Source organism: Carassius auratus, chromosome 22, assembly GCF_003368295.1.
Source record: "Carassius auratus strain Wakin chromosome 22, ASM336829v1, whole genome shotgun sequence".
Taxonomy (NCBI): Eukaryota; Metazoa; Chordata; class Actinopteri; order Cypriniformes; family Cyprinidae; genus Carassius; species Carassius auratus.
The window spans coordinates 23,353,363-23,380,042 of NC_039264.1; the positions used below are offsets into that span (position 1 = coordinate 23,353,363).

The following is a 26,680-nucleotide window of genomic DNA, read 5'->3' on the forward strand; positions in this document are numbered from 1 at the left end:
TGTTTAATCCTCAAATATTTGAATACACTTGACATGTATATGCAAAACCTGCTGTAAAGGTGCAAAGTTTTGTGGGCAAAATGGTCTATTTTCAGTAGTGTAGTGTTGTGTGAAGAACAGATTACACAGAAGCCACTTTCAAACCAAGCTGCCTTACATTGGTCAGTGTTGCGAATTCAACCAACTTGCTACAAAATCTGCATGGCAAAATCTTTCACCCTTATATAAAATTCCTGATCGCATGGATTCGCAGCAGAAATTTGGTGAACAACAGAGATGTTACCAAATGTTAACTGTGCATGCAAATGCACATCATGACTAGATAGAACATTATAAGCTTTTAAGTAAAATTCACCAGGCCTACCTGATTTTCTAAAAGGCAGGTAGGTATTTTAGTTGGAGTGGGATTAACGCTGCACATAACTAATTATGGTGTGTCTTTTCATCCATTCATGACATTAAAACTGGCCTTTGGAAAGAGAATAGTCTAGAAAAATTGGGGCATTTTAGCTCTGCATCTCTCAGAGTGTGTGCCAGTTTCTGCTTTTTATTTTTTTCACCTTCTCTGGGCCGAAAACACCTGGCAAGAGAGGGATTTTGAGCATTTTATAACTATTCTCTGAACCACTGTCCGTCGGAAGGATTAAAAAGGCAGGATTTGTAGGATTTTTTTTCCTGGCACCAAAATCTCCAAGAGGCCCCCACAGGCTAATGTAAGCAACATTCCCAGACTTTCCAGAAGCGTCTGGAATCACCCTAGTACCCATGTGCCCTTACCACTTAAACTGTCACAGACCGGGAGCTTCACTACTACTACACACTTATAAAATGTCCTTAGTAGAGTACATTCCTTCTCTCACTCTTTAACACATCTTTGATCAGGAACCTAAGAACTTTACTGCCTCATATCAATTTCATATCACACTTCTGGAGAACATTCCATTTTCTAAATTCAGCTGTTGATAATTCTTCAAAATTCTCACACTGTAAAGTATTTGACCATAAATTATAACACGTCGACATAAATATTACACTGTGAATTTATTTTCACCTCCCATGATTCTACAGCAGTTTATGTGCCAGCATTCAGTCGGGCACAATCTCTCTTCTGTGGCCTCTAGGCGTCTATGAACTGACAGTCTCTCTTTTTGAAATATGTTTTAAATAATTCCACAATATATTCAGAATGGGTGGGATGATTTTCTTCCATGACTCTGGTCCCAAGCTCAACACACCTATGAAATCACTGCAAGGGAAACAGTAACATCTAAAGCAAGATGCAGAAAAGTGAGGGGAAACTTGGTAAACATGACACATCTCTTGAAAATACAGCTGAAATGGAAGAAGGAGAGCGAAAGAAAATGGGAGATGGAAGAAAAGGCCTGGCAAACTGCAAAATGGCAATATTTTAGCAAAAGTGACTTTTCTGATTATGCCTGTCGCATGACTTTATTTCCTTAAGCGCAGTGTTGTTGCCTGGACTCAAGTCAAGCATTTGATGTTCTTAACCACATACGCCCTAGACTTCAACAGTGCTCTTTTTAAAGCAAATGTTAAGGGGAAAAAAGAGCTAAGTTTTTGGTTTTTGTCAGCCAGCAAGTACCTGCCAATTCAAAAAACTATAAAAGAAAATAACCTTGCCTAAGACAAGAATGGACAGAAACATTAGGCTAAGATTGATATACTTTCTCACTCAAACACCCATCAAGTGGTGGTTAATGGTTACAGTCTTTACCTTTGAAGTATGAGATTTCCATTTTTCTTTATACTCATAATTTCTTGTCCATGAATTTTGGAGAAAATTAGTTAAACTACTAGTTGTATTTGTAGACTACATTACTATAATTGTTACATATTATAAAAACATATTTGGAGAAAACTGAGAAAACAGCTTCACTTTAGCAAAACGCTAAATGTTATATTAGGTTTGGTACTCACATGGTCTCCACAAAGTTTGGTTGGTTAGCTTTTGTTATGGTTTGCCTCTAAACTTTAATAAAGAAATAAATGTATTTATTTATTTTTTATTTTTTATTGTCTGCTCCCAACATCAAGCTCATGCAACAGCAGCATAGTTGCTAGTGAAGGGATTTGGGACTGTGTCCGTTTTTGCAGTGCTATTAGCCATTAAGCACTGTCAGGACCTGACAGGCACTACTACAACCCTACACTTAAAATCATAGTCAAATAAGCGTGTCTAGTTTGCATTATGCTGCTGTTAACTGTGAACGATGACACCGTTATTTTTGGAGCTGATTGACATCAATCTACTTTGAATACGGAAAACTTAAAAGTGCTGTGTTCTATTCAGCACCTGGACAAAAACAAGTTTCAGGAATAGGTGCCAAATCAAGGCTAGTTTGTGGCCAATTATGCTCTTAAATCATTTGCACAATTCTGCAAACCATTTACTCCAGGTCAGAGTCCTTAATTTTATCCTGCCAGTACTATCTAAAATTATTTTGCTTACGAAAAAACTAAAGCATTCTTCCAAACATTCTAATTGCCCATTTACAACTATGTAGAGGAATAGTAAGTATAGTTTAATTGAACTCAAAAGACCAGAAATGTGTACTGTTCAATGCAAATATTATTCCCCCTACATCCTTTTTTTACCTATCAATCTCTCTTTCAGTCCTTTGCATTGAAGCCTCTTCTCTCAGCTGTTCCAGTCTTCAGTTCACTGGGATTGATACAATATTTTCCTACCTCAATTAGCCAGGGCCCGTTGACTAATTCTAACTGTTTTTGCACCTGAGAGTTTGGGAGCGGAGTTGGAAAAAGTGAGAGGGAGAGTCAGTGCGAGGCTGTTTTGGGCAATGCAGCAGTGCTGACGGACGCTAAGGGCTATGCAGAGGACAAGGTGGATAGCAGCAAAGCAACACTAACAAAATCAATGCAAAAAACACTTCTGATTCTGAACTTGCTGAATTATGAAAACTGTTTTTTCAAAGCCCTTATTGTGAAAATCAAAATTCCTCTACTTATGTGAACCCTGGAATTAAAAAAAAGGCAAAGAGAGAGAATACTGAGAAAATTCCGCAAGGGCTAGTAAATGCAGGATACCTTTCTGTACAGGGGTCCCTCTTTGGTAAAAAGGACCTTAATTCAGGGAAAGGAAATGAGAGGATGGTAAGTAAATGTGCAAGCAAATTGCTTCTGAGGGCTGTACAGTTTCACCCCAGCTGTACCAAGTACAAGCATCTAAACTGAATCTGAGACAGCCGTGGAGAGCAGAAACTTGTAAACAAATGCAGTGCAACTGTTAAGATCTGCACAGTGGCAGAGCAGTTTAAAGCAACCTGCTTGGAAAAAAAGTCTGACTCACTCTTTTTTGCAACAACAAACACAAAACAGCCAGGGTCAACCCACTGTGATCTCCATGACCCAAACCAGCTAAATCTTAAATTCAAACAAGCAGAAAGCCCTGCTGAACTCTCACAGAGGAGAGTAAAACTCCAGCTGAAAAAGTGAGATCAAACTGTGAGGCAGGGGAAAGTGATTTGTAAGAAACGTCTTGTTGATTTATCACTGTAGGGTTTCTAAGAACCAAATTCATCTGCTATTTCAAAATTAAATGCTAATCAAAACATCCACAATTTTCTGTAAAAATATTAAAGCTTCAAAGTATATACAAACACTCAAAGAAAAAAAATTAGGAAAAAGTTATACCTTTAGGGGTACAACAGCTCTCAGGCATTACAACTTAAAGGAAAATATTTGTACCTTATTTTTTTTCCTAAAGAGTTAATAGTAGAAAACATAAAGGTACATTAATACTATGAACTATTAATTTACACCCCTTTAATAGTACCAGACCAGTGACAAGCTTTTGTACCCCTAAAGGTATAACTTTTCTGACAGTGTACAGAGGATTTTAAGATTCTACAACAAAACTTTTATGTTGATTACTTGTTGAACTTGCATGAAAATTTTACACTGTACCTAACTGCTGATTAAATTTACAGTTGTGTTTACATTTTCTGATTATAACGTAATCATTTGCTATTTATTTTTAAGTTAAATTCCCTGCTTAACCTTATTTAAATAAAGAAGTAAGTTTCCACCTCTGAGTTAAAAAAAAAAAAAATTAAACAAGCAATTGAGAAAAGTGGGACATAATGTCACAATAACAAGAAGTCACAAGTAAAAATTGAGAGTCACATTGAGAGATATGAAGTCGTAATTATAAGATATGACAATGCAATAAAGAGATGTAAAGTTGCAATCATGGTAGATAAAGGAACAATTACCTTTTTCTTTTTTTTCTTTTCTCTAGGGTGGAGACAGACTTCCATATTTCAGATCATAGTATTTTGCGAGCCAATATAACAGGGAAGGGCCTACATTTTCCAATTATGTGTTTTGCGTATTACAAATCCTACCTTGAAACACCTTTGTACATACTCATAAAACTCTGATCCTACGAGCAGAAGAATAAATGAGCCATAAACCACAAGTGATAAGAGAGTCAATGGAAGATCATAAAAACCAAATAATCCCCACTCCCTTCTGCAGGGACACATGAGTGGAGACAAACACTGGGCGTCTACTCACTGTCAGGGTAATTCTTCCGACGGGTGCCATCCACTTTGCCTGTCTTGTCGATGCAGAGAAAGAACTTGTTGGCGGAATAGAGGCGCCGAAGGCGGACGTCACCCTCGAGGTGGTTGTAGCTGCGCGTGTGCCGCTCCAGTGTCCACGAGCAGTTTGTGCCTTGTGCCAGCACATGAAGGGGCTCATGCCCCAGTGCAGGTGGGCAAACTCCAAGAGAGGAGCAAGCCAGAAAGAGCAGGGATAGGCATAACAAGGGAAAAGGATAAGAAGGGAGGGCTGAGCCGGCAAAGGTGAGGTCAGAGTGGAGACCAACGGTAGTAGGTGTCCATTTAAACATGATGGGTCAGACTCCCAAGGTGCACCTTGCAGAAGTAGTCGGCATGATGCTGGTATTCGATGGGTTTTCTGCCTCACGCAGAACCCATAGGCAGAAGCATGGGAATAGAGGGTTAAAAAAATCCTAAGTAAACTATTTAAAACTCAAGTGTATCACTCTAGTCTTTTAAACAGCTGTCTGTTGGTCTTGCTCTTCAGAATGATGAATGAGAACTTTGCAATTCCATCCCAAAGAAATGTCTCAGTCTTGTTAGATTGTCCTGGAGTACCAAGGTCCCTCAGTCCAAGCTGATATAGATGTGGGATCCTGTGTCCTGTGTGATGGTTGCACCTTGCAGGGCTCTCTCCTCTCAGCCAGGGGCAGAGCAAGGTGAAATGTGAGGCTGCCTGACCTGTGCCTGTGAATGAGCTGAGTTGAATGAATCTATTTCAGTGAGAGCCTGTGTGTCTGTGTAAGAGAATGTTTCAAAAAGACTACTAAGAGAAAGAAAGTGAGAGGATAAGATAGAGGTGGCAGTGAGAGTAATCTGACGGACTCAACAAGGCAGTAAAGCTGTAAATGGGTGTCTTTCTCTCTCTCACTCCTGCTCTTTGGTGGGGTGGCTCAGTCCTTTCCTGCATTTTATTCAGGGCAGGGCTTGCATCGGGGGACTGAGAGGAGATGGGTGGGGCCTGGATTATTCATAATCACTTTGAGTGAATGTCACTCTCAATATTGTTTACCTTTTATCGTACTGTCATTCATTTCCCTTCAGGAAGTTGATCATCCTCAGATGTTCCATTTAACTTTACATCCCATCCTGAACCATAATAAACTGTTGCCATCAGGCAAATTATAGGTAATAAATACACCCAATTTAGTATGTACAGAAGTAATACTTTATGTTTGATAAGTAAATTTAAGCAACAAAGGTGAGGTCTCCCTTACCTGTAATGGCACTTGTATGTGGATTATCCCAATGGACATTCGAGTCAGCTTGGTGAATATGATGCTCTGCTCTGAAACACTTACATACTTTTCATATCCTCCTGTATTCAATGACGTGTGCAGCCCAGGGGCAGAGGGTGAAAATATTCTTGAAGGTGTGTTTTACCAGGACAAGTCACTTCACACTCTGTAGCTAGTAAACTAATGGGTCTCTGAAGCTTTAGCACTCATACTTATCCCATAAAAGCCTATGGAGACAGCAGTCTGCAGTCTTTTTCAGCTTCCCGCAGTCATTCCCTTCTCCTTGGGCATATAAGCCTTTGGGTTTTTTACTAAAGCCTAGTCTTTTTTTCTAGTCTCATACATCTTAGTCCTTCATCCCCAATTAAACCTAACTGAAGTGGACCCCTATCTTTAATTTCAGCAGCGTCGGACCAAAAAGCTGCACTGGAACACATCGCAGACTTCAGCCGCAGCAAACTAACACGTGCGTTCTGCGCAGGACTGAGAGGAATGAGCTGTTCATATCAGCAGATATTAATAGTAGGGGTGTAACGATACGCGTATTCGTATTGAACCGTTCGGTACGACGCTTTCGGTTCGGTACGCGGTACGCATTATGTATACCGAACGGTTTCGTTGGAGTAATTAATTATATTTGAAAAAAAAAAAAAGAGAGAGAGAGAAATATAATGATATGCGTTCAACAAGGTAGCCCAATAACCCAAACAACGTAACAGGCAACGCCCCTGACACTCCCGAAGAAGAAAAAACACCATCTTATATGTTTATGTTAGGCTACTCAGCAGGCGCTCGCTCACTCAGTACACGCTGAAGGCTCGTTGCAAAATAGCCAATGCGTTTAACAGACTAGAAATGAGAAGATCCTCCAATAACCAACAGGTCTGGTGTTTGGGTGCACTTTGGATTCCCTTTAAGCTATAATGGTGATGGCAAGAGAGTGGTGGATAAAAAACAACGGTATGTCGCATCTGCAACATGACAGGGTACACCAGCGGGAATAAAAAAAAAAAAAAAAAAAAAAAAAAAATATATGCGTCAGTACTATCTGGGAAAAGACGAAAAAAAGGAGAAACATGCACGCAGCAAACTATCCCTGCAGCATTTAGAAACTATAGCTTACAGGGAATCCAACCCAAACACCAGACCTGTTGGTTATTTTAGGATCTTATATTTCTGGTCTGTTAAAGGCATTCGACATTTTGCAACGAGCCTTCAGCGCGTGCTGAGTGAGCGAGCGCCTTAGGGGCCGTTCACATATCGCTCCTAAAAACGCGTGGAAAACGCTAAGCGCGTCTTTCTCCTCCTTTCCAAAGCGCTCGGGCAGAAGCGCTCATGAGGCGTCTGTCTTTGCTAAGCAACAATGACGTGCTCTCTCCATGAGACGCGGAAATTTCAGCGAAGGATAAATGGATTTGCAGCTCTAAAAATCGCTTGCAGTAGCTCTGCTACTAAATTTATTTCAAAATTGCAATCCATATACAACTATGATCAGCTGATCCTTCATCTTGGCTGAGCTCTCAACGTTGTTACGGGAAAGGATGAAGCTGATTGGTTAGTTCTTGTCACATGACCCGCGGTGCGCTTGCGGCATTCTGAAAAGTTGAGATGTTTTTACATTTTGCTGTATCTAAAACGTATCGAACCGAACCGAACCGAACCGTGACATCAGTGTATCGTATCGAACCGAACCGTGAATTTTGTGAACCGTTACACCCCTAATTAATAGTATATATTTCTCATTCAAAAGGAGAAACTGAAACAAAGATATACGAGATAAACGCAGATATATGAAATGTAAACAAAGCAGCGCTTGCTTACCATTTTGAATATCGGTAACATTAATAACTTTAATAATTTTAAGCGGCTCATGTTGTTACGAAATCATTCACGTTAAGAATGATTGGGAAAGATCATGTAACATTTATACAGCCTTCTGTCTGTACCACCTTCATTCACATGCTTGTTTTCATCACTTTTGCTTTAATTCTCTGCACTCTGTATGAATGACTGGTTTGCTAAACTGAACATCCAATCAGAGCTCTCACTCTCGAGGAACACACCAAAAAAATCTAAACCCGACCATTGCACATCGCTCGGCTTTAATTGTAAGTAGTAAACTTTGAGCTCACGCTGCTCAGTTAACTCTACAGGCATTTGTAATACCTCAGATCATAGTTAATTCAGGAGAGGTAATAATTTTCTAAACAATGAGATATGTGATTTATGATTGCTGGATTACCTGAGCTGTATCTAAGGACCGGAAATTCACGAATAGAAACTTGAAGATGGGATATATTGACTTTGACTACAAATTACCAAAAACACCACAGCAACCACATAGCAATGCTCTTAAAATCACTCACAACATCTTAGGGACCAGATAGCAATGCCCTGAACAACTCCCAAAAAACCTAGAACTTGACAAGTTGTGCACAACAAAGCACCATTGCCATTTTTTTTTTCAGATAATTTCTAATCTTTTAAGTCTCAAAAACAATGTCCAAATGCTGAGTTTGAAAGTCAACATTATGTCTAGATCATAACAGAAATGTGGAATTCAGAAACAGGAGAGTCACCAAACAGAATATTCCAAGTGACGCAAATTTTTTACCTACTGTAAACGTAAATAACTTATACTTTGTTATTTTCTTTTTTTACTTGCTTGTTGTCTACTTTACTGATGTACCCTTCCATGCACATACAGGATGAGCAATCTTGTGCCCCTTCAGCACACTCAATGACCCCGGAAGTCCATAAGATCAGCCCCCGCTTCCTTGAAAATTGATGGTAATTGATGGTAATTAGATTCTTTAGGGGAAATGTAAGATGTTGCACTTAGAATCTCAAGAACAAAGTTCTGTCCCCATATTAATGTCAGATGTTATGATAAACTTGCTCAAACTGATATGTTGATGCTTGTCCCTCTGCTAAATGATGGTCCACAACACAGCTCTTACATTCAGAACACAGCAGCACAACTGCCATGATCTAAAATTTTCAAGAAACCTTAAATGTGGTTGGTGAGAATCTTAAGAATGATTTCTGAAGGATCGTGTGACTCTGAAGACTGGAGTATTTAACAGTTAAAAAGTCAGCTTTGCCATCACAGATATAAATTACATTTAAAAATGTATTCATGTTTTCAATTGTAATAATATCTTACAATAGTATTGTTTTATTACCTGTATGCTTAAGAGATTTCTATTAAAAACATTAAAAATAAGTTACTGATCCCCAAATTTTGAACAGTATTCTTGAAATATTTTACAGATATCGAAAAACTTATCTTGATTGACATGACCTCAGAAAAAAGGTCTAAGTAAGATCTCTAATTCCACACATCGTTGGCCATCAACAGGCCTCTGCTTTGCTCCCATGATGCCACGCTATGACGGTTTCGCCCTGAGCTGAGAAAATCTGTTCGGCCATGTGGGATGTTCACTGGCGTAAGGAACCTAATCTTTCCCAGTAGGGTTCCCATCAACTCTGGAAGTGTATGAATGGAGATAATATCTCAGTAATGAGGCCTGTTTTGTACCATCAAAGTCCTCCAAAAAGGCCTGAAACCCAACCTCCCTCTTTGCGCCGACAAGCTCCCCCTAATAGCTCCCATTATTAATTGTTTCTCTCTTCTGCTAACATACGGAGTCTCTTCCAGTCCCCCTCCATCACCCACCTCCACTACCAACACAAACTTGGTCTCCGTTTCACTTCAGACAACCTCAGTTGACATTTATAACTTACAATAAATGGCATCAGCCTTTATTTAATTCTTCATAACACATATTCCATTGTCTCGTTATTTTGCCACTCCCAAATTATTGGCTTATTGTGAAATAAGATTGTGGTGAATCACACCGTCACACTGCAGTTAGGCAATGTACTTTGAAACAATCATCTCAACCACAGACTTCCTGCTATATTCCTCCGACGCAGGTGGCCGAGATAACCAGAGTGCCACACTGTGCGGCCGCCTGCATAAACATCCGTTTCTAATTCAGGATCTGTCCCTGGCCGCCAAAACTGAAGATCAATCTACAACAAGCCTATTTGCATTTCCTGCTTCGTGACCATTGTCCATTGTAGCCGAAACCAGTGATAATTGGGCAGTCTATCTGATCAACAGCTCCTGAGAGTCTTCGTCCTCTCTGGATAGTTGACAGAGATCTACACCTGATAAACTGGAATGTTACTTTTTAAAGAAAGAACAATGGCGGATATGAATGGTGAACTTTCATCATTAGCGATAATCAAAGAGATATGTGTCAGATGTGGGAGATATTTGGTACTAACTGTAGAAACTCAAACAAATCTGCCTTCAAATGACCTGAGGATATTATTTATTTATTTTCATATTTTAACTTAAGCATTGACTCTGAATTATCAGTATTGACAGGTGAGGAGAGATTTTCCTAAATGTGTTGCATAACGGTAGGCTAACCCTCTCAATGTGGTTGTAAAATACACCTAGCATTGGTATGTTTAGAAGACTAAAATCAGAGCGAGAATTTTTCCCTTTCCTGAAATTTTTTGACTGTCCTTTTTCCAAAACCTCAAGTCATACTTGCATGAAGCATTGGCTAATCAAGTGAACATTTTAAAAGCAGGTCCTACTTCTAAAAAGAAAGAAACACACTCTTCATATAGGTGTGCAAAATAGTCTGAATATCAGACTCCCATAGAATGGCAGCCTTGTCCTGAAGTTATTTTTAGGTTCCTGAATGGCTCTCTTCTCTCCTTTTGTTGACAGCCAGTCACCCAGTAATGACTGTCACACCAGAGCTTGAAGCATCAAATGGTCCTGTCAGAAAGGTGACCCTGTGAACTGTAGCAACAAACAACGTCTGATCTCCACCTACTAGATATGCACAACTTGCTTTGATGACTGCCATCGAACTGTTGATATAAATGCATTTGACTGACGTATTTAAAAACTTTAAAACATTACAGAGAGCCTAATTACATGATGTTAAATAGCCCTTAATTGGGGTTAATATGATTTTTTTATGCTGTTAATTGACTACAAATACAGTATTCAATCATTTATTCCTGTGATGGTGAAGCTGAATTTTCAGCAACAAATTCTATGTCACATGATCAACACAGAAATCAAAATCTAAAAATCACTGAATCAGGGTGCTCAAGAAACATTATTATTATCAATACTGACATAATATTTAGATGAATAGAAAGTTAAGATGAACAGTATTTATTTGAAATATAATTTTTATAGCAATGTAAGTCTTGTTGCCTTTGATCAATTTCATGCTTCCTTGCTGAATGAAAGTATTAATAGAAAAATCTTAGTGATCCTAACTTTATTTGTTACACTCATCAACCATTTTCATTTTTAATTGATACAAACATTTAATTAGTGATAAGTTCAGTCAGCCAAACAGAGGGACAGATTTGCTGTTCAACTAACAACACGCATCCAAAGATGTATTTAATGTATTTAAATATTCAAAACTATTACCTAGGCCTAAATCTCTCAAACACACAGAAAATAGCATATTTACCTACAAATATTAAGTTTCGTGCCTCACAGAACAAAGGAACACGGCGCATAAAGTCGAAAAGTGGAAAACTGAGGAACACATTTGTGTATCCTACCCTTGCTTTGCGCGGCAAATACTGAGGCGCGCGCATAGTGAGTGACCTTGTAGCCTACAGGACCGCGTGAAACTTGACAAAGTTCGCCATCTACTGTACAGTTTCTAACCAACACAGGCATTTTTAAATCGCATATCATTTTGTTCAAATAAATCGTTTAATATCTTAACACTTAAAAGAAACTGCTTTTTTTTCATATTTTTATAGTTTGAATATTATATATAGGCTACAAACAAAAGCTGTCAAACTGAGCCTTCACCAAAAGAAAAATGCTATCTTTTTTTAATTATTATTCTTAGCCTAACATAAGTATATTTAGTATAATAAAGATAATTAGAAAGTAAATTCAGGTTGAAACAACGTAATCCTTTATATAACAAGGTTTTTGTAGCTGATTACATAAAAAGTCGACTTGTCCCCTATTTTCCCCTTGCGTTTAAAACATTTCCTAAAGCTTATATGAAATAAGTGATTAAATGCCAATGGAATACAGCTTACATGAGATGTATGCTACAGTACCATGTGTTTCTTCCTACGTGAAGATGAAGTTTGTTCGATCTGCTCGTCGCTCTTCGATGTCAGAACTCCTCGTATCGCCTATGAACTAGTCAGGTCTGAACACAATGGCGGCCTTCTGCACCAGAGAACGCGGTGTGTCAAAACTATGACAACATGTCACTTTTGAGACTGTGTGCCTACTCTGCTGCTTTAACTCGCAGTTTTGCGGTTGACAGAAGTGTTCAGAGATTTCTGAATGGCGATTATTGCCACCTGTGTCTCAGAATACGGAGTAACGGAGAGAGACAGATACAAGGTAGCGTAATGAAACAGTGTTATTGTCATCCTTCATCTGTCTTGCCCTTCAAATCACGTTAAATCTGTCACGTGTTTTAGATCAGGTATATATTTCAAAAGTACTTTGAAATGTGCACTTCAAAAAGTCAAGTATTGACTTGTTTACATCGATGATTTCTCAATGTCAAGAAGGCTTTCAAAAATAATTTACTGTCTGGCATAGTTCAAAAAGTTTGATGATTGTAACGTCTTTATGCACGTTTTCGGTCTCCCTTTGATGTATATATACTCTAGATCTGTTATGTCCGTGTATATTGTTTGTTGTATTAGGTGTTATGTCTCGTTTTGTATTCCAGCACCAAATTCACACAATAGAGTTGGTAAACTTTTTAGGTCACCGTTTTAACTGTCATTTTTTTCAGACAAAACATGGGCTACAATTTACCAAAGACACTATTCAGCCATTGCTAAGAAGGAGGATGGGAAGAAAAGATTCTGTGAACAGTCTCAGTTGTTGGATGGTATGGTATATTTTCCACTTATGATTATGAATCTAATGTTAATCATTGATGTTATAAGAGAACAACAGACGGTTTTAGGTTTTTTTTTTTCTCTCCAAAGAGCAAATTGGCTTTATGATTTGAGGTTGGGTAATATTTATTTAATTTTAATTTCAGGCTAAGTCGGTTTTATTTATGCAGCGTTTTTCACAATACAGACCCTTTCAAAGCATTCCAGCAATTAAGATTTGCTATATATTATGTCAGTTTATGTATGCAAATGAAGTTGTATACTTATTATACTGTATATATCCTATTTTACATACAGAGCTGTGTGATATTATAGCTTAGATTTTACAATGACACTAATGATCAAGCAAGTTTTGCTGTATAGGGTCAAAGACCAAATACAATTTACTATGTTTTTTTTAATTACATAGAATCCATAATATATGCAAGTAAAGTGTGTAGTTTAGAGTTTAAAAGAGCAACGACCAAATTAAACAGGAAACATTTGCTAATGTAAATTTAGTTTAAAAAAACAACTTTTAAAACTGTATTAAGCTTATATTGCTTTTACGCTTGCAAAACGCTTTTCATCTTTGATACGTATATTGCTTTATTTCACATTTAGGTGTGAGCACCAAATTAAATTTACAATATATAATATAGATAGATAGATAGATAGATAGATAGATAGATAGAAGACATAATATATGCAAGTAAAGTGAGTAGTTTAGAGTTAAAAAAAAAACAACAACACCTAAATTAAGCAGGAAACACATCTTAATGCAATTAAAATTATATTGCTTTTATGCTTGAAAAACCCTTTTCATCTTTTATGCTTGTATTACTTTATGTGGGTGTACTGAATCCATGTAGTTTGATATGTGTTGATTTAAACACTCAAGCAGGTGACATAAGATAAAAAATTAAGTTAGAATTTTTTAACTTAATATACATTAATAGAAGTTCATTTTAAGTAAAATAAAGTTGCATAATACTGTCATGTGCACTACATTTTTCTCTTAACATTTTTTCCACAGTTCTGGAGGCCAGAATCCAACAGCTGCAATCCGACGCCGTTGTAGACGTCAAACATTCAAAGGTGCAAATCATCAAAACGCAGCAGAAAATAAAGAAAACATCACCTGGGAATAGTCAAAAGAACTTGCCAGGAGAAAAAGCAGAAATGCTTAAAAGTGGGCCGTCTGCAAAAAAAGGTGGAACTGAAGGAGTCATGCCTTCCAAAGCTCACGCAAGTCGCTGGATGGAGAAACTCAAGCGCGAAAGGTGGATTAATCCCAAAAAACAAACTTCACACAGAACGCACGACAAGCCCGTTGTGGGTAAAAACAGCAAAGGGAGTTCGATGCGTCCTGGTACATCTACAAAGACCATCACAACGGGCAAAATAAGTGAGACAAGAACTAAAGGAGAAGACTCCAAGACCTCTGCGTCTAACACAACATCCTCCAAAGTCGGTTCTGTGCAAAAAAAGTCTAAAAAGAAGGTTTCGAGAGTCTCAGAAAGTTTAGCCGTAAGGTTTTCAGGAGTGCAAAAGATCTCCAGCAGTGAGGCTGGCAGTGTTTCTGAGATGTCTACACAAGAGAAACTGGCAGATAAAGAATTTGAAGCGGTAGAGGAGCTTGATGTAGACAATGAAATGGACCAGCAGAGCTTGAGTGCTCCTGAAAAGCTTCTGGAGGATAAGGAAGGAAACCGCTATGGAGATCCTCAGCTCAGAATCCGCTGTTACCTGGAGGCGTGTGTTTTCATCGATGATGTAGCTCGAGCTCAGAGCTGCCTGCTGTCTCATCATCGACAGTTATCCAAACGCACGCACTTGTCTATCAGCACCTACAACATCGTGATGAGGATGTGGGCCAAAAGAGTATGTATTAAGCATCTCTCTTTTTACATTATATTAACCTTTTTTAATCAAAAATATAGTGACCAAATTACAAAACGAAATGATTGAAAATATAGTAAACTTCGTAATGATGTTAATCTAATGATGATCCATTTGCATCTCTCTTTTTACACATTTTGATCAAAAATAATATAAAAAAAAAGTAATACTGCAGAAATATTTCAAATTTTAATTGCTGTTTTTTTTGTTATTTGTTTGTTTCAAATAGATTATGAAAAGTAATTTATTCCTGTAGTGGCAATGCTCAGTTTTCAGTAGACATTACTGCAGTCTTCTGTGTCACATGATCGCTCAGAATTCATTCTGATGTTCGGAGACATTTCTTCTTATTTTCAGTCTTAAAAACAGTTGTGCTGCTTAATGTTTTCATGAAAATTGTGCCACATTTTTTTTCCCCTGAATTATTTGATGAATAGAAATTTCAAAAGAACAACTTTTATCATTTGTCTTGAAAGTATAAATTGATATATATATATATATATAAAATCCTCCCAAACTATTGAATGATAGGTATGTCAGGGTCCAGTATCTCTTAAACGTACTGTATTAATAAAAAGGTACTTTTGTTGTTGTTGTCAATAAATATATATATATATATATATATATATATATATATATATATATATATATATATATATATATACATACACACACACACACACACACACACACACACACACACATATATACATCTTATATTTTGCGAAATTATTTTGTCTTTATTTATTTATTTAATAATTCCTCAATGTTTTTTAGGATATTATTGATTGTTCTATCGCCTTTTTTAAAAGTGTTTTATTATTTTTCAGTATTTCCCTTCAGGTTTACATATTTTATAATTGAATAGATTTTTTTTTAATATTTATTTATGGCGTTTTATGCCTTTATTTAGTTAGGACAGTATAGGTCAAAAGAAAGCGAAGTGGGTGAGCGAGAGGGGGATGGGATCGGGAAAGGTCCACTAGCCGGGACTCGAGCTCGGGACACTCGAAGCACAATGGCACTGTATATCAGCACACTGTCCCACAAGGCCATCAGTGCTGACATGTTTTATAATTTTGCAGTATTGTTTTGTAATGCTCTATTTAAAGGCATTATTAACTTTGATTTGCAGGGTTCCTTCAATCACATTCGTCGCTTGTTCATTCTGATTGAAGAAGCAGGTCTGAAACCCAACGTTTCGTCTTACAGTGCTGCACTGGAGTGCATGGGCCGCATGCCTGAGTGCCAAACATGGATCATAAAAAGGTAAACACTTACTTCATTCATGTACTTCAGTGTATTCCTATCACATAGGTGAATCCAACAGACCTTGCATCACTAGTTTGAAAAGAGGAGGTTTCTTAAAGTTTCTTATATGGTCATTATTTGTTCCAAGATCAAAAGGAAAAAAAGAAAACCATATACATATATAATTTTGGGGTGAATAAAGTCGGAGGGGCTTTTGGAACAGTTAGAAATGTACAATGATGACAGAATCATTCAGTGTTAAAATATTCAATAATAGGACTGTCACATTGTTTAATGGATTGACAGTTCCAGACTGTGTCTCTAGATGTCAGTGTTGCAGTGTGCAGTAATTCATGTGTATCAAAGACTCCTCCATTCTCTTTATATTCCCTTTAAGAATCCAAATTAAATTGATAAACATGCAAATTCGAAATGAGGCTCATATATATGCTTTTTTTATGAATGCATCCCCCATGATCCGATCCATTCATCCATTTCACTATAGGATTATTCTGAGCCTGCCTTGACCGTGTCCAAAAATAGAAATTCAAATTGTGGTCATTCATCTAAAGAGCATTAACTCAGTGGACCGCCATTTTCTCTCTGGTCATCTATTTGTTTTGTGTGCTGCTCATCTCTGGGTGGAAGAATTTAGCAGATGAACACCTACTCAATTGCATTTATACGATGAGGTCCTTGACAGAATGAGGCCAGATCAAAAAAGGCCAGATCGGTGTTTTTTGGGGGGGTTTTTTGCCTCACTTTTACATTGTCACATATATTAAGCGGTCATTAGGGCTATCACTTTTTCATTTACTATAAATATTTTATACATTTTGTGTTTTAATATGTATTAGAATAATATATATATAGTGTTTGGAGTATTTATAATCCAAATGTAATTGTGATTATTTATTATTATTTTTATTATTCATTCTACTATGGAACACAAAAGTAGATATTTTGAAATCCGTCTCAGTGTTTCAAAATGCTGAATTTTAAAGTTATTTCACAATATTTCTATTTTTACTGTATTTTTGATTAAATAAATACAGACTTGGGAAGTTTAAGAGACTTTTTTTTGATCAGTAGTGTATATTTTAATTTGGACGCAACTGCTAAACGTATTAAAATTAGTTTCACGTTGGTTTTAAATCCACCAGACAGTTGTGGCCTTTGTGCTCCATCTTTAGCTGTTTGTTTGTTACCGCATTGTAACTGTTTTAGGTGATCTAATTGATTATATTAGGCTTTTGTGCGTCTGTAAAGCCTAATGCAAAGTATCTGCTTTTGATTAGTGCTAAGAGTGACTGCTGAGGTACATGTGGTGCCGTCCAATGACAGCACAGAGGGACAGGTGCAGGGAGGCTTGTGGCAGCTGGATAGGTGATCGATCACTGTAAGCTGATGGCAAACACACACTGTTGTACAGGGGAAGTCTTCTTTCTACAAACCCCAGAGGAGCCTATTTTTTACCCATCTGTCTCTCTTTGTTCTCCTTGCCACAGTTTCAATTTGTCTTTCAGCTGTCATGCAGCACGGTTGTTGCATCTTTTGCTGCAATCCGAGCTTGTCGTATTCTTTGCACATTTGGTTTCAAATCATGATCTTTAGGACCAGCCGTTCACTGTTGTTTAGATTGTAAGAACAGTGTAGTCCGTAACCGATAATGTAAGCGTCAACATAACCCTAAGAGCTGTCAGTGTCGAAAGAATAGATTAAAACCTGGAAACTTTGACAAGGTGCATGTGTCTGAAATTGCTGACTCTAGCACGGTCAAAAGATTAATCGCGATTAATCGCTTTCAAAATAAAAGTTATTGTTTACATAATAGGTGTATGTGAACTGTGCATATTTATTATGTATATATAAATGCACACACATGCAGGTATATATTTAAGAAAACTTTTATTAGTATCTAAAAAATATTTATATTATATAAATATCAATACATACATGTAAATATTTTCTAAATATATACTGTATGTGTGTGTATTTATATACATATACATAAATATGTACAGTGTACATAAACATATTATATAAACAACTTTTATTTTGAAAGTGTTTAATTGCGAATCTTTTGACCGTGCTAGAGATTAATCGTATCCAAAATCCCCCCCAAAAAGTGTTTATGTAAACAAAATCTTATTTTTATTTATTATTATTATTATTATTATTATTATTATTTTGTATTTTGGATGCGATTAATTGACATTAGTGACTGCACTAATAAATAATACTAAAAGAACACCTAATGTATGAAAAATTTATATCGATTTGGATTACATGAGATAAATAAAAAAATCTGGAAATTAACATATACAATTAAATATATATTTTTATAGTTGGTCAATATTGAATATTTTGTTATATTCAGTATCAAACGATTATCGGTACTGATTTTTTGTGCAATCCAAAATTGCGTGCAATATGCCACCTACTGTAAGGTTTACTCCACTTAGTTTTGCTCGGCCAAACAAAGGCTTAACGCTTTTGCATAGACATTTGTTTTGACAAATGCAATGAAAGCAGCGTTTTGAACGCTCTACAGAAAGCCTAACTCTCATTGACCTCTATATTTATCAACTTCCTTTGTCCCCAACAAGAGATCAGCCTTTAAAAGAATGCTTCAGGATTACCTCGATATAGAGTTTTCCGCCCTCTCCTAATTGCATTTGCATCAGCGGAGGGTTTAACAGTTACAAGAGCATTGAATGGAACCCTCAGGAGGTAATGATGCGATTGTTCCTCTGTCACGCACAAGATGGGAAGGGTAAAGGCATGTCTTTCTCAAGGCCTCGCATTGCCCTCGGTGGCTTTATCTGCTCGCTGTGCGCCCAATAGAGGGCACTGATGACACATCTTCTATGCATTTCACGCCCAATGAAGCCTGTTGCTTTGGAAACCATCACTGAATTCTCAGAGGTTTAGGAATAACCCAGTCTGTCCTGCAGCCTCCCAGTAATGTAAAAGATCTCCTTAAATGTGCTTAATCCACTAGTTTACATCTAATACCCACAGCACTGTTGGATTCACGATTCTTATTGGTTTATAGACTTTCTAAGGTGTGGTTCATGTTGAAGAAGTATTTCCAGGTTTGTTGAAATCGTTTCAGTTCTGTATTTTTTTTTCTTTTTTCTTTCTGAGCTAGAAATAGGAGCTTTGGATGTTACTTAAAGATATAGTTCACCCAAAATTTGTTAAAAACCACTCACGAAAATGTAGATGTGCTTGTTTCTCTGATCTTGAAATTTAGTATTACATCACTTGCACACCAAATGGATGCTCTGCAGCGAATGGGTGCCGTCAGAATGAGAGTCCAAACAGCTGATAAAAACATCACAATAATCCACAAGTAATATACACGACTCCAGTCCATCAATTAACATCTTGTTTAGCAAAAAGCTGGTGATATAATCTATCGTAAAATTGTCTTTAACCAAAATACAAGTCCATAATCTGAAATAATGTTTCCTTCAGTGAAAAAGTTGTCTCGTCTGAATCAGAAGAGAAATATGCACAGATCAAACACTGTTTATAAATGAAAACAGTTCTAAACAAATGTGTTTGTGGATATGAGAGGACTTTTTTTTACTGGAAGAAGCGTTATTATAGATTATAAATGCAATAAATAGCTCGAAGTTAAAGCTCCTTGATGATAGGGTCATTTTATTGCAACCATGTGAATTTTCACTTCACAAGATGTTAATTCAAGACTTGTGGGTTATTGTGATGTTTTTAGCAGCTGTTTGGACTCTGTTTCTGACGGCACCCATTCGCTGCATAGGATCCATTGGTGAGCAAGTAATGTAATGCTAAATTTCTATAGATATCTACATCAAAGGAATGTTCATATTTGGTAGAACTTTTTTCAATTATTTTGGTAGTCTGTCGTCAACCATTCCTTCCTTATTCTCTCTGGCACAAACTCGTTCTCTCTTCCAGAGTGCTGTAATTTGTATTCTGTCCACGACAGGAACGTAGCTCTACATCAACAGTGAGCATTCCAGCTGCATGGGGCTCTGACTTTATTCACACTTTTTCTGTTCGAATAAACACAGCCTTGTAATTCTTGGACACATGGCAGTGGCCTACCTGACACCCACTACCAGAGGGAGCAGAACGTTCTGTTCGAAGGCGCTCCGTGTCAATGCAAATATTTGATATTCCACTCCGACACCCCGCCAGTCTCCGCTCTATGAGCCCAGGTGCTGCGGTCGTGGAAGTTTTCTCATTATAAGGCCATTCCCATCCACCTTTTCATTCATTTTTAAAAAACAAGTGGCTTCACCTGGGAATTTAGTCCACAGTTGCTGTGAATTTGAAACAAGAAGAGCATATTTATCTGGTATTAGAAATTGGCAATGAAATAAATAAGACTTCAGCTTCAAATACATGTTTATTGTGAAATATAATCGTCTCTTTTCTGGTCCACACAGGTGTCTGCAGCAGATGGAAGTGGACGGCCTGTCCGTGGATGACGTGTTCAGACAGTGTGTGTTTAAAAAGGATGAAAGAGAAATGGTTCTGAGGGCCGTCCGTGTGGTGCACCCTGAATACCAACCCAGTGCATCCAAAGATCAGCCTGTCTGCTCCCTGCCATTGGTGAAACAGTTTTATGCTGAGGTACCATTACATTATATTACATTATGTTTTATTACTTTTCAAAAGTTTTGGATAAGTAGTATTCTTAAAGGAGTCATATGATGCGATTTGAAGATTTAAACTTTGGAGTGTTACAAGCTCTTGGTGCATGAAGAAGATCTGTGAAGTTGCAAAGACTAAAGTCTCAAATCCAAAGAGATAGTCTTTATCAAAGTTAAGACTCGGCCACGCCCTCCTGAAACAGCTCATTCAAAGACGTCCCACATGTCTACGTCACTATGTGGAAATATTTGTATAATGCCGGCCAAATGTTCACGCAAAGAAAGAAGACATGGTTTCTGTAACTACAGTTAGTGTTAAAGCAGCCGTGTCAGGGAGATGCTGTGTGTAGGCGAAAGCAAAAGCTCTATATTTGTCCTTCTGAAAGTAGATGCATTTAGGCATCTTTAAGATTACTTAGAACAGAACAGCAACGCATTTTATGGACGACCTTTCATGAACCTATGAGAGGAGGTCATTCTGACTTGACTAAGACAGGCTGCCGCTTCTGAATCAGCTACTGTAAGTTTGTTTTGTTATTAGTTTAAGTATTTGCTATTGAAAGTTCAAATGCTTAGTTTTACCAATAGTGTGTGTGTGTGTGTGTGTGTGCGCGTGCGTGCGTGCGTGTGCGTGCGTGCGTGTGCGTGCGTGTGTGTGTGAGTGTGTGAGTGAGAGAGAGAGAGAGAGAGAGAGAGAAAGAGAGGATGACACAGTGAAGTCAGCTGTCTTAACCGTCCATGGCTTGTGTACTGCCAACACATACGAGCTTCATCACTGTGTCTGTCATGCGACTCTTTTCCCCTTTCAGGCTTGAACCGATTTTAAAACTATTGACTTTATTTATTGTCTTTACATTTATTTTGAAAGATGAAGCTAGTGATAGTGATTATGGAAAGGGGTGTTACATTTCTGACGAGTGTTTGCAGTGTTCGGCCAATCACAATGCACTGAGTCAGTTGGCCAATCAGAGCAGACTGCGCTTGTCGGAAGGAGGGACTTTGTAGAAAACGACGAGTTTGAGAGACACGGGGGATAGAGGACCTACAATAATGCACTAATTTCAATAATGAATTTCAATAATTTCAATAATGAAAAATTGTGTTTTTTTAACATTAAATCATGTCAACTTATTCTACAAAACCAAATACACACAATAATGATTTAAAAAAAAATCATATGACCCCTTTAATATATATATATATATATATATATATATATATATATATATATATATATATATATATATATATATATATATATATATATATATATATATATATAAACATCTTAATTTTTCCATGTCTCCATTTATTTATCAAAATATGGTAAAAACAATGTATTTGTGTAATTTGTGAGATTATTACAATTTAACATATTTTGTATTTGAATATATCTAGAATTTGAGTTTATTTCTGTAATGGCATAGCTGAATTTTCAGTCTCACATGATCTTTCAGAAATCATTCTAATATGCTGAACGGCATTTATATTAAATAAATATTTTTACTTTGTAAAGCTTTGTTTCCTTGATAGATAAATATATTTAAATAAAAACGCAAACTTTTGAAAGTAAAGTTTTTTTTAATATAAAAATACATGTGTTTTTATTTTATTTTATACTCCTCATCATTATATATTATATTTATATTTTTAATAATAACATTTACTTTATCATATTGTATTGATAAAATTAACTTTGTAATTTTTATTCATTCAGTTTTTCATTTTATCTTCTGAATCTTTAATTATATGCAGTGTTTATGCTGTTACGACTCCCTTGACTGTACATATTTTACTACCCATAAAAAAATGTGGTTGTCCTTTTTCTTTATGTTAGGGTGTTCCATTTATAGATATGAACTTTTGCTTTAAATCTCCATTGTGAACTGTTAGGGATCTGGTTGTAAAACAGGTTAATTGCACTGCTAAATTGGATTTGAAGTGAAGGTTGATACTACCATAAAACAGGTGGTGCTTTTCATAAAACTATATACCTGTCTTCTCTGTCAGCATTAAAAGACCTGCCTGAACTTGTCTTGTGTGTCAAAATGAAGAGTTTCACTGCCATGTCAGCTGTCATCTGCTATATAATTCCTTCAAACAGAGGTGCCCACTCTATTTTTGGGCACACTGGGGGGTGTTATTGGGCCAGTCTGCCCCACAACCAATTCCCCGCCATCTCCTCTTTTTCCCCAACTGATTCATTGCCTCAGGTGCACATGAGCCCATTTGTAACCCACACCCCACTTCCTAACACCTAGAATGAAAACTTTCCTGGAAAGTATAGAAGAACTGGGTCATGCGAAGGTCTGAGATGAAAATACTACAAATCACAAAGCATTAAATAAACTCTGTTAGCAATTTATGTTAGCAACTTTGCTTTTAAACATTTTGCTGGCAGAAGTTTTCTTGTTTGATGTTTTTTTTTTTACTTCGCTTTTTTGTGATTTGCTTTGTTTTATTGTTTTGCTTGTTTATTTTATTTATGTATTTTAGTTTTATTGTAATATTTATTCCTTTGCATTTATTTTTATTTTTGCATCCTTTTTTTGTGGTTTTCTTTGTTTTGCTTTCTTGTGCTTTGTTTTATTGTTTTTTGTTTGCTAGTTTTTATTAATGTTTTGTAGTAATTTTATTTCATTTTCGTTTCATTTGTGATTGTTGTCCAGATAAAAGCGAAAACAAAACAGTGGGCTTACTCCAGGCTGTACGATATTCATAATTGAAACAGAAAATGAGGTCAAAGATAAATTTGTTTAAATATACTGCTTGAAGTAGTTTTCTGGTGTTTAATTAGATTTTTTTTTGTTGTTGTTGTTTTAAACATAGTTGTTTTGATGTTGTCAGTTTTTTTTTAATTTTGTGATTTAAGAAATGTTTTTTTAATATAATTTTTAATTAACAGATCAACATATATCCATCAATCCATAAATTCATCGACGTAGAACTATTTTCATGATTGACTATTGACCAGTGACAAATTTTAGTTCATGGTCAGATAAATTCATGGCAAGAAAATATTCTAAAATAAGTTTCGCTTTCAGAGGGGAAAAAAGGCCACTGTCACCGTCAAAACTCACTATTAAAGTTTCATCAAGGCAAATAATTGGCCATCATAAAGCACTAAGTGAGGAAATACCACCAATTCATCCCATTTAAAGTCATGCTGTGTGCACCAGGTTAAGATAGTTTGAGATGTTGCCTCATTGCCATAAATGGCATTTCTTGCCTCCCAATGCATCCTTTATTCGCACAACCTCACTAAATCATTGAAGACTAGGATGACACATCCCTAACACCGAGGTCACCACACGTGCTTCTCCCTGTCAGGGTTGTGGCTTTGTGGAAATATGGGCCTCTGCCGAGCCGAGCCATACTGTACACAACACTGCATCTTGTGTTCTGCCTAGTCGGGCTTTAGCAGTCATCGCCGTGGGCATGATTTATCCCTCCACAACCTTTGTGCTTGCTTTGGCTGGCGTCCATGCGATCTCTATTGAGGATAGATTTAGCAGTCGCTCTCTCCTCGCAAATATTAACGCTCCGGCTGACCTGTTCTGTCATAGCCCTTCCATGATGTGTTTGGCGATAATTCCCAGATGTCTGTGCTGGCCGCCAATGCCTCCCTTAGAATAATAAATGACTGCACATGTCAACGCACAGCCCACATTAACACGATCTCTGCACCACTTAGCAAGCTGTTGCTATAATATATGCTGTATTTACAGTTCGTATTTAATGCAGCCACACATTTGGCTGCCGGCCAGACCCGCAAGAGTGGGACTGTTCAACCTCACTAGACTTTAATTGGCCGTACATGGAAGTTACGAAACCGAATAAACACATTTGACATTCGTATGGTAATTTTAGCTATCTTGTTTTCTTGGTTCTTTTAAATATATAAGTGCACTTAAACGTAATGATGTTTAGTTCTTTAATTGGGCAATAATGTGCCGTGGTATCTTTCGATTGGGCCTCATAACAAAGTGTGCAGCCTGTGAAAGGTTGAAGTAAATAGTCTCCATAATTGGCAGTCAAATAAATGATCGTTTATTTTGTTTATCCTAATGAGATTTAAACCCTCTCAGCCTTCATATCCAGTTATACGGAGCCAGTAATATTGAACTTAGAGCCTCCGGCGATGAGAGATTCACAGCGCTCATTATTTAGCGGGTCGTCTTGAGCTCTCTTATGATTTTGTAGACATACAAAACACACTGGTTGTGCCAGCATGTTATAATATTATGCAATTATGATCATACTTAGTATGTTAATATTAAGGCTGTCAATTTAGAACATTAATTTAGTACAATTAATTTAAAAAAAATAATTGTTAAAAAATAAATGTATGCATTGGAAAGTCAGCATTTTGAAATTATACTACTACAGTTGTTACTAAAAAGTTAAAGTATCAAAGCAAATGTTTTAATGTAATGCAATCATTTACTGTTATCGTTAAAAGTAGAACCGTCAGTTTAACGTCAATTTAGGACAATTAAAAAAAAAAAAATCTAGAAGTTTAAAATTAATACAATTTTACATTAGAAATTCAGCATAAATAAGATATAACAATAAAATAGTTACTAATAAATAAAGTTAAAAGGTAAAAGAGCCACATTTGAATCTCAGATGGTAATCCTCTTTTTAATAAACTAAGCAGCAAAGTGCATTTGGTTTGGATTTAATTTATGGTTTTACAACTTGATTCCCATCTTTGTGTTTCAGAGGGAAGGTGCCACGTATCCTAAACTGGACTTCAGCCTGAAAGAACTGCAGGACCGGTTCAGTCTTCAGCTGGGTATGGAGAAGGCCACTACCATCACTATTGACTCCGTGGAGGCCTTAAAGCCCGTCACCGAAAATATGGCCCAAATGGTATGAATCCACAATTTTTAAAACGTATGTTAATTTGGCTAAAGATTAGCTATGGATTATAAAATCATTATTTATTTATTTTTTTCCAAAATGGTAGCTGTGGGGTTAAGTGTGCCAGCTTTGGGGTAAGATGTGCCAGTAAAAAAAAAATGGTACAGGTACAGTAAATAATGATGATATAAAAGCCTCTCTGTGTTAAAATTAAATTTTTTTATTATTATTATTTATTTATTTTTTGGCTGGTTTATGTAAAATTGAATAATATGCTGTAAAATATTGGATGGGAATTTGAATGGAATGTAGTTTGTTTTCTCATATTCCACAATGACTGAACTTTCTCCTAGTTGGAAACAACTTTTTTTATAATTTATATTGGTTTTTATTTTATTGCTCTTGGCCTAGAGGGCAGCATAAGTAAAAAGTGGCACAGGTTACCCCACTTTTCCCTACTCCAAATTATTTATGTCCATTTTATGGGCCAGAATTAATATTGCTATGACTGGGTTCTCTGAAACAAGCACAGTGGGAAACCCCAAACATAGCAAACTACCATAAAGAGGACTTTCAAAATCGCATACAGATGTGTGGGAGATTTTTCCCTTCAATAGTTAATAAGTTATATTTTTTTAGGATCCAGATTTGCACCTAAGCTATGATCCATTGACTAAACGCAGACATTTTTGAAAGTTTCCAGCTCATGCATTAAAAGTATCCATATTCCCACAATCCAGCTTCTTTTTAAACTGGCATTTGCTCCTCTGTCTGGGTTCCCTCACGAGAAAGGTCCCCTGTGGTCCCGCAACATTTGCGCTAGGGTTTAATGGAATAGAAATGCATTGTAATGTGTTCCCACCAGCCCTGTGAGAGAGGCACCTTTCCATCGGTGGGTCAGCAAAACTGATCTGTGACATCCGTCTGCTCTGCCAGTCTGCAGGGAACCAGAAAAGCATCTGATGAAGAGATGACCCACTTTCGGCTGCCCACCGAACCCGATTTGTGTCGTGCATAAAATTCACATCTACATTTATATGAGGTTTTATTTTTTAAAGCCACAGGCTGCTTGAGAGGAGAATGTGATGTAACGTAATGGTATGAAAATGAAAACTGTCCAGAAGTGTCACATTTCACCCTAAAAATCCAAAGGAAAAAATATATAATTTGTAATTTGAAGCCTGCAATGAAATGATAATGAGGCCTATTTTAGGAGAATTAAGACACTTTATTTTCATGACAATTAGTC

The 26,680-nt window shown here is 36.8% G+C and overlaps 1 protein-coding gene across 1 annotated transcript in view; it reads left to right on the forward strand.

The window, feature by feature from the left end:
* Window positions 1-12,066: 12,066 nt before the first annotated feature.
* The window catches only part of LOC113040069 (DNA-directed RNA polymerase, mitochondrial-like), a 48,476-nt gene continuing 33,862 nt past the window's right edge, over window positions 12,067-26,680 (forward strand). Inside the window, exons 1-6 of the mRNA XM_026198317.1 lie at window positions 12,067-12,272; window positions 12,676-12,774; window positions 13,800-14,647; window positions 15,801-15,934; window positions 20,359-20,545; window positions 25,291-25,440. Coding sequence (XP_026054102.1) covers window positions 12,131-12,272; window positions 12,676-12,774; window positions 13,800-14,647; window positions 15,801-15,934; window positions 20,359-20,545; window positions 25,291-25,440 — 1,560 coding nt within the window. The 5' untranslated portion in view covers window positions 12,067-12,130. The remainder of the gene's footprint in view (window positions 12,273-12,675; window positions 12,775-13,799; window positions 14,648-15,800; window positions 15,935-20,358; window positions 20,546-25,290; window positions 25,441-26,680) is intronic.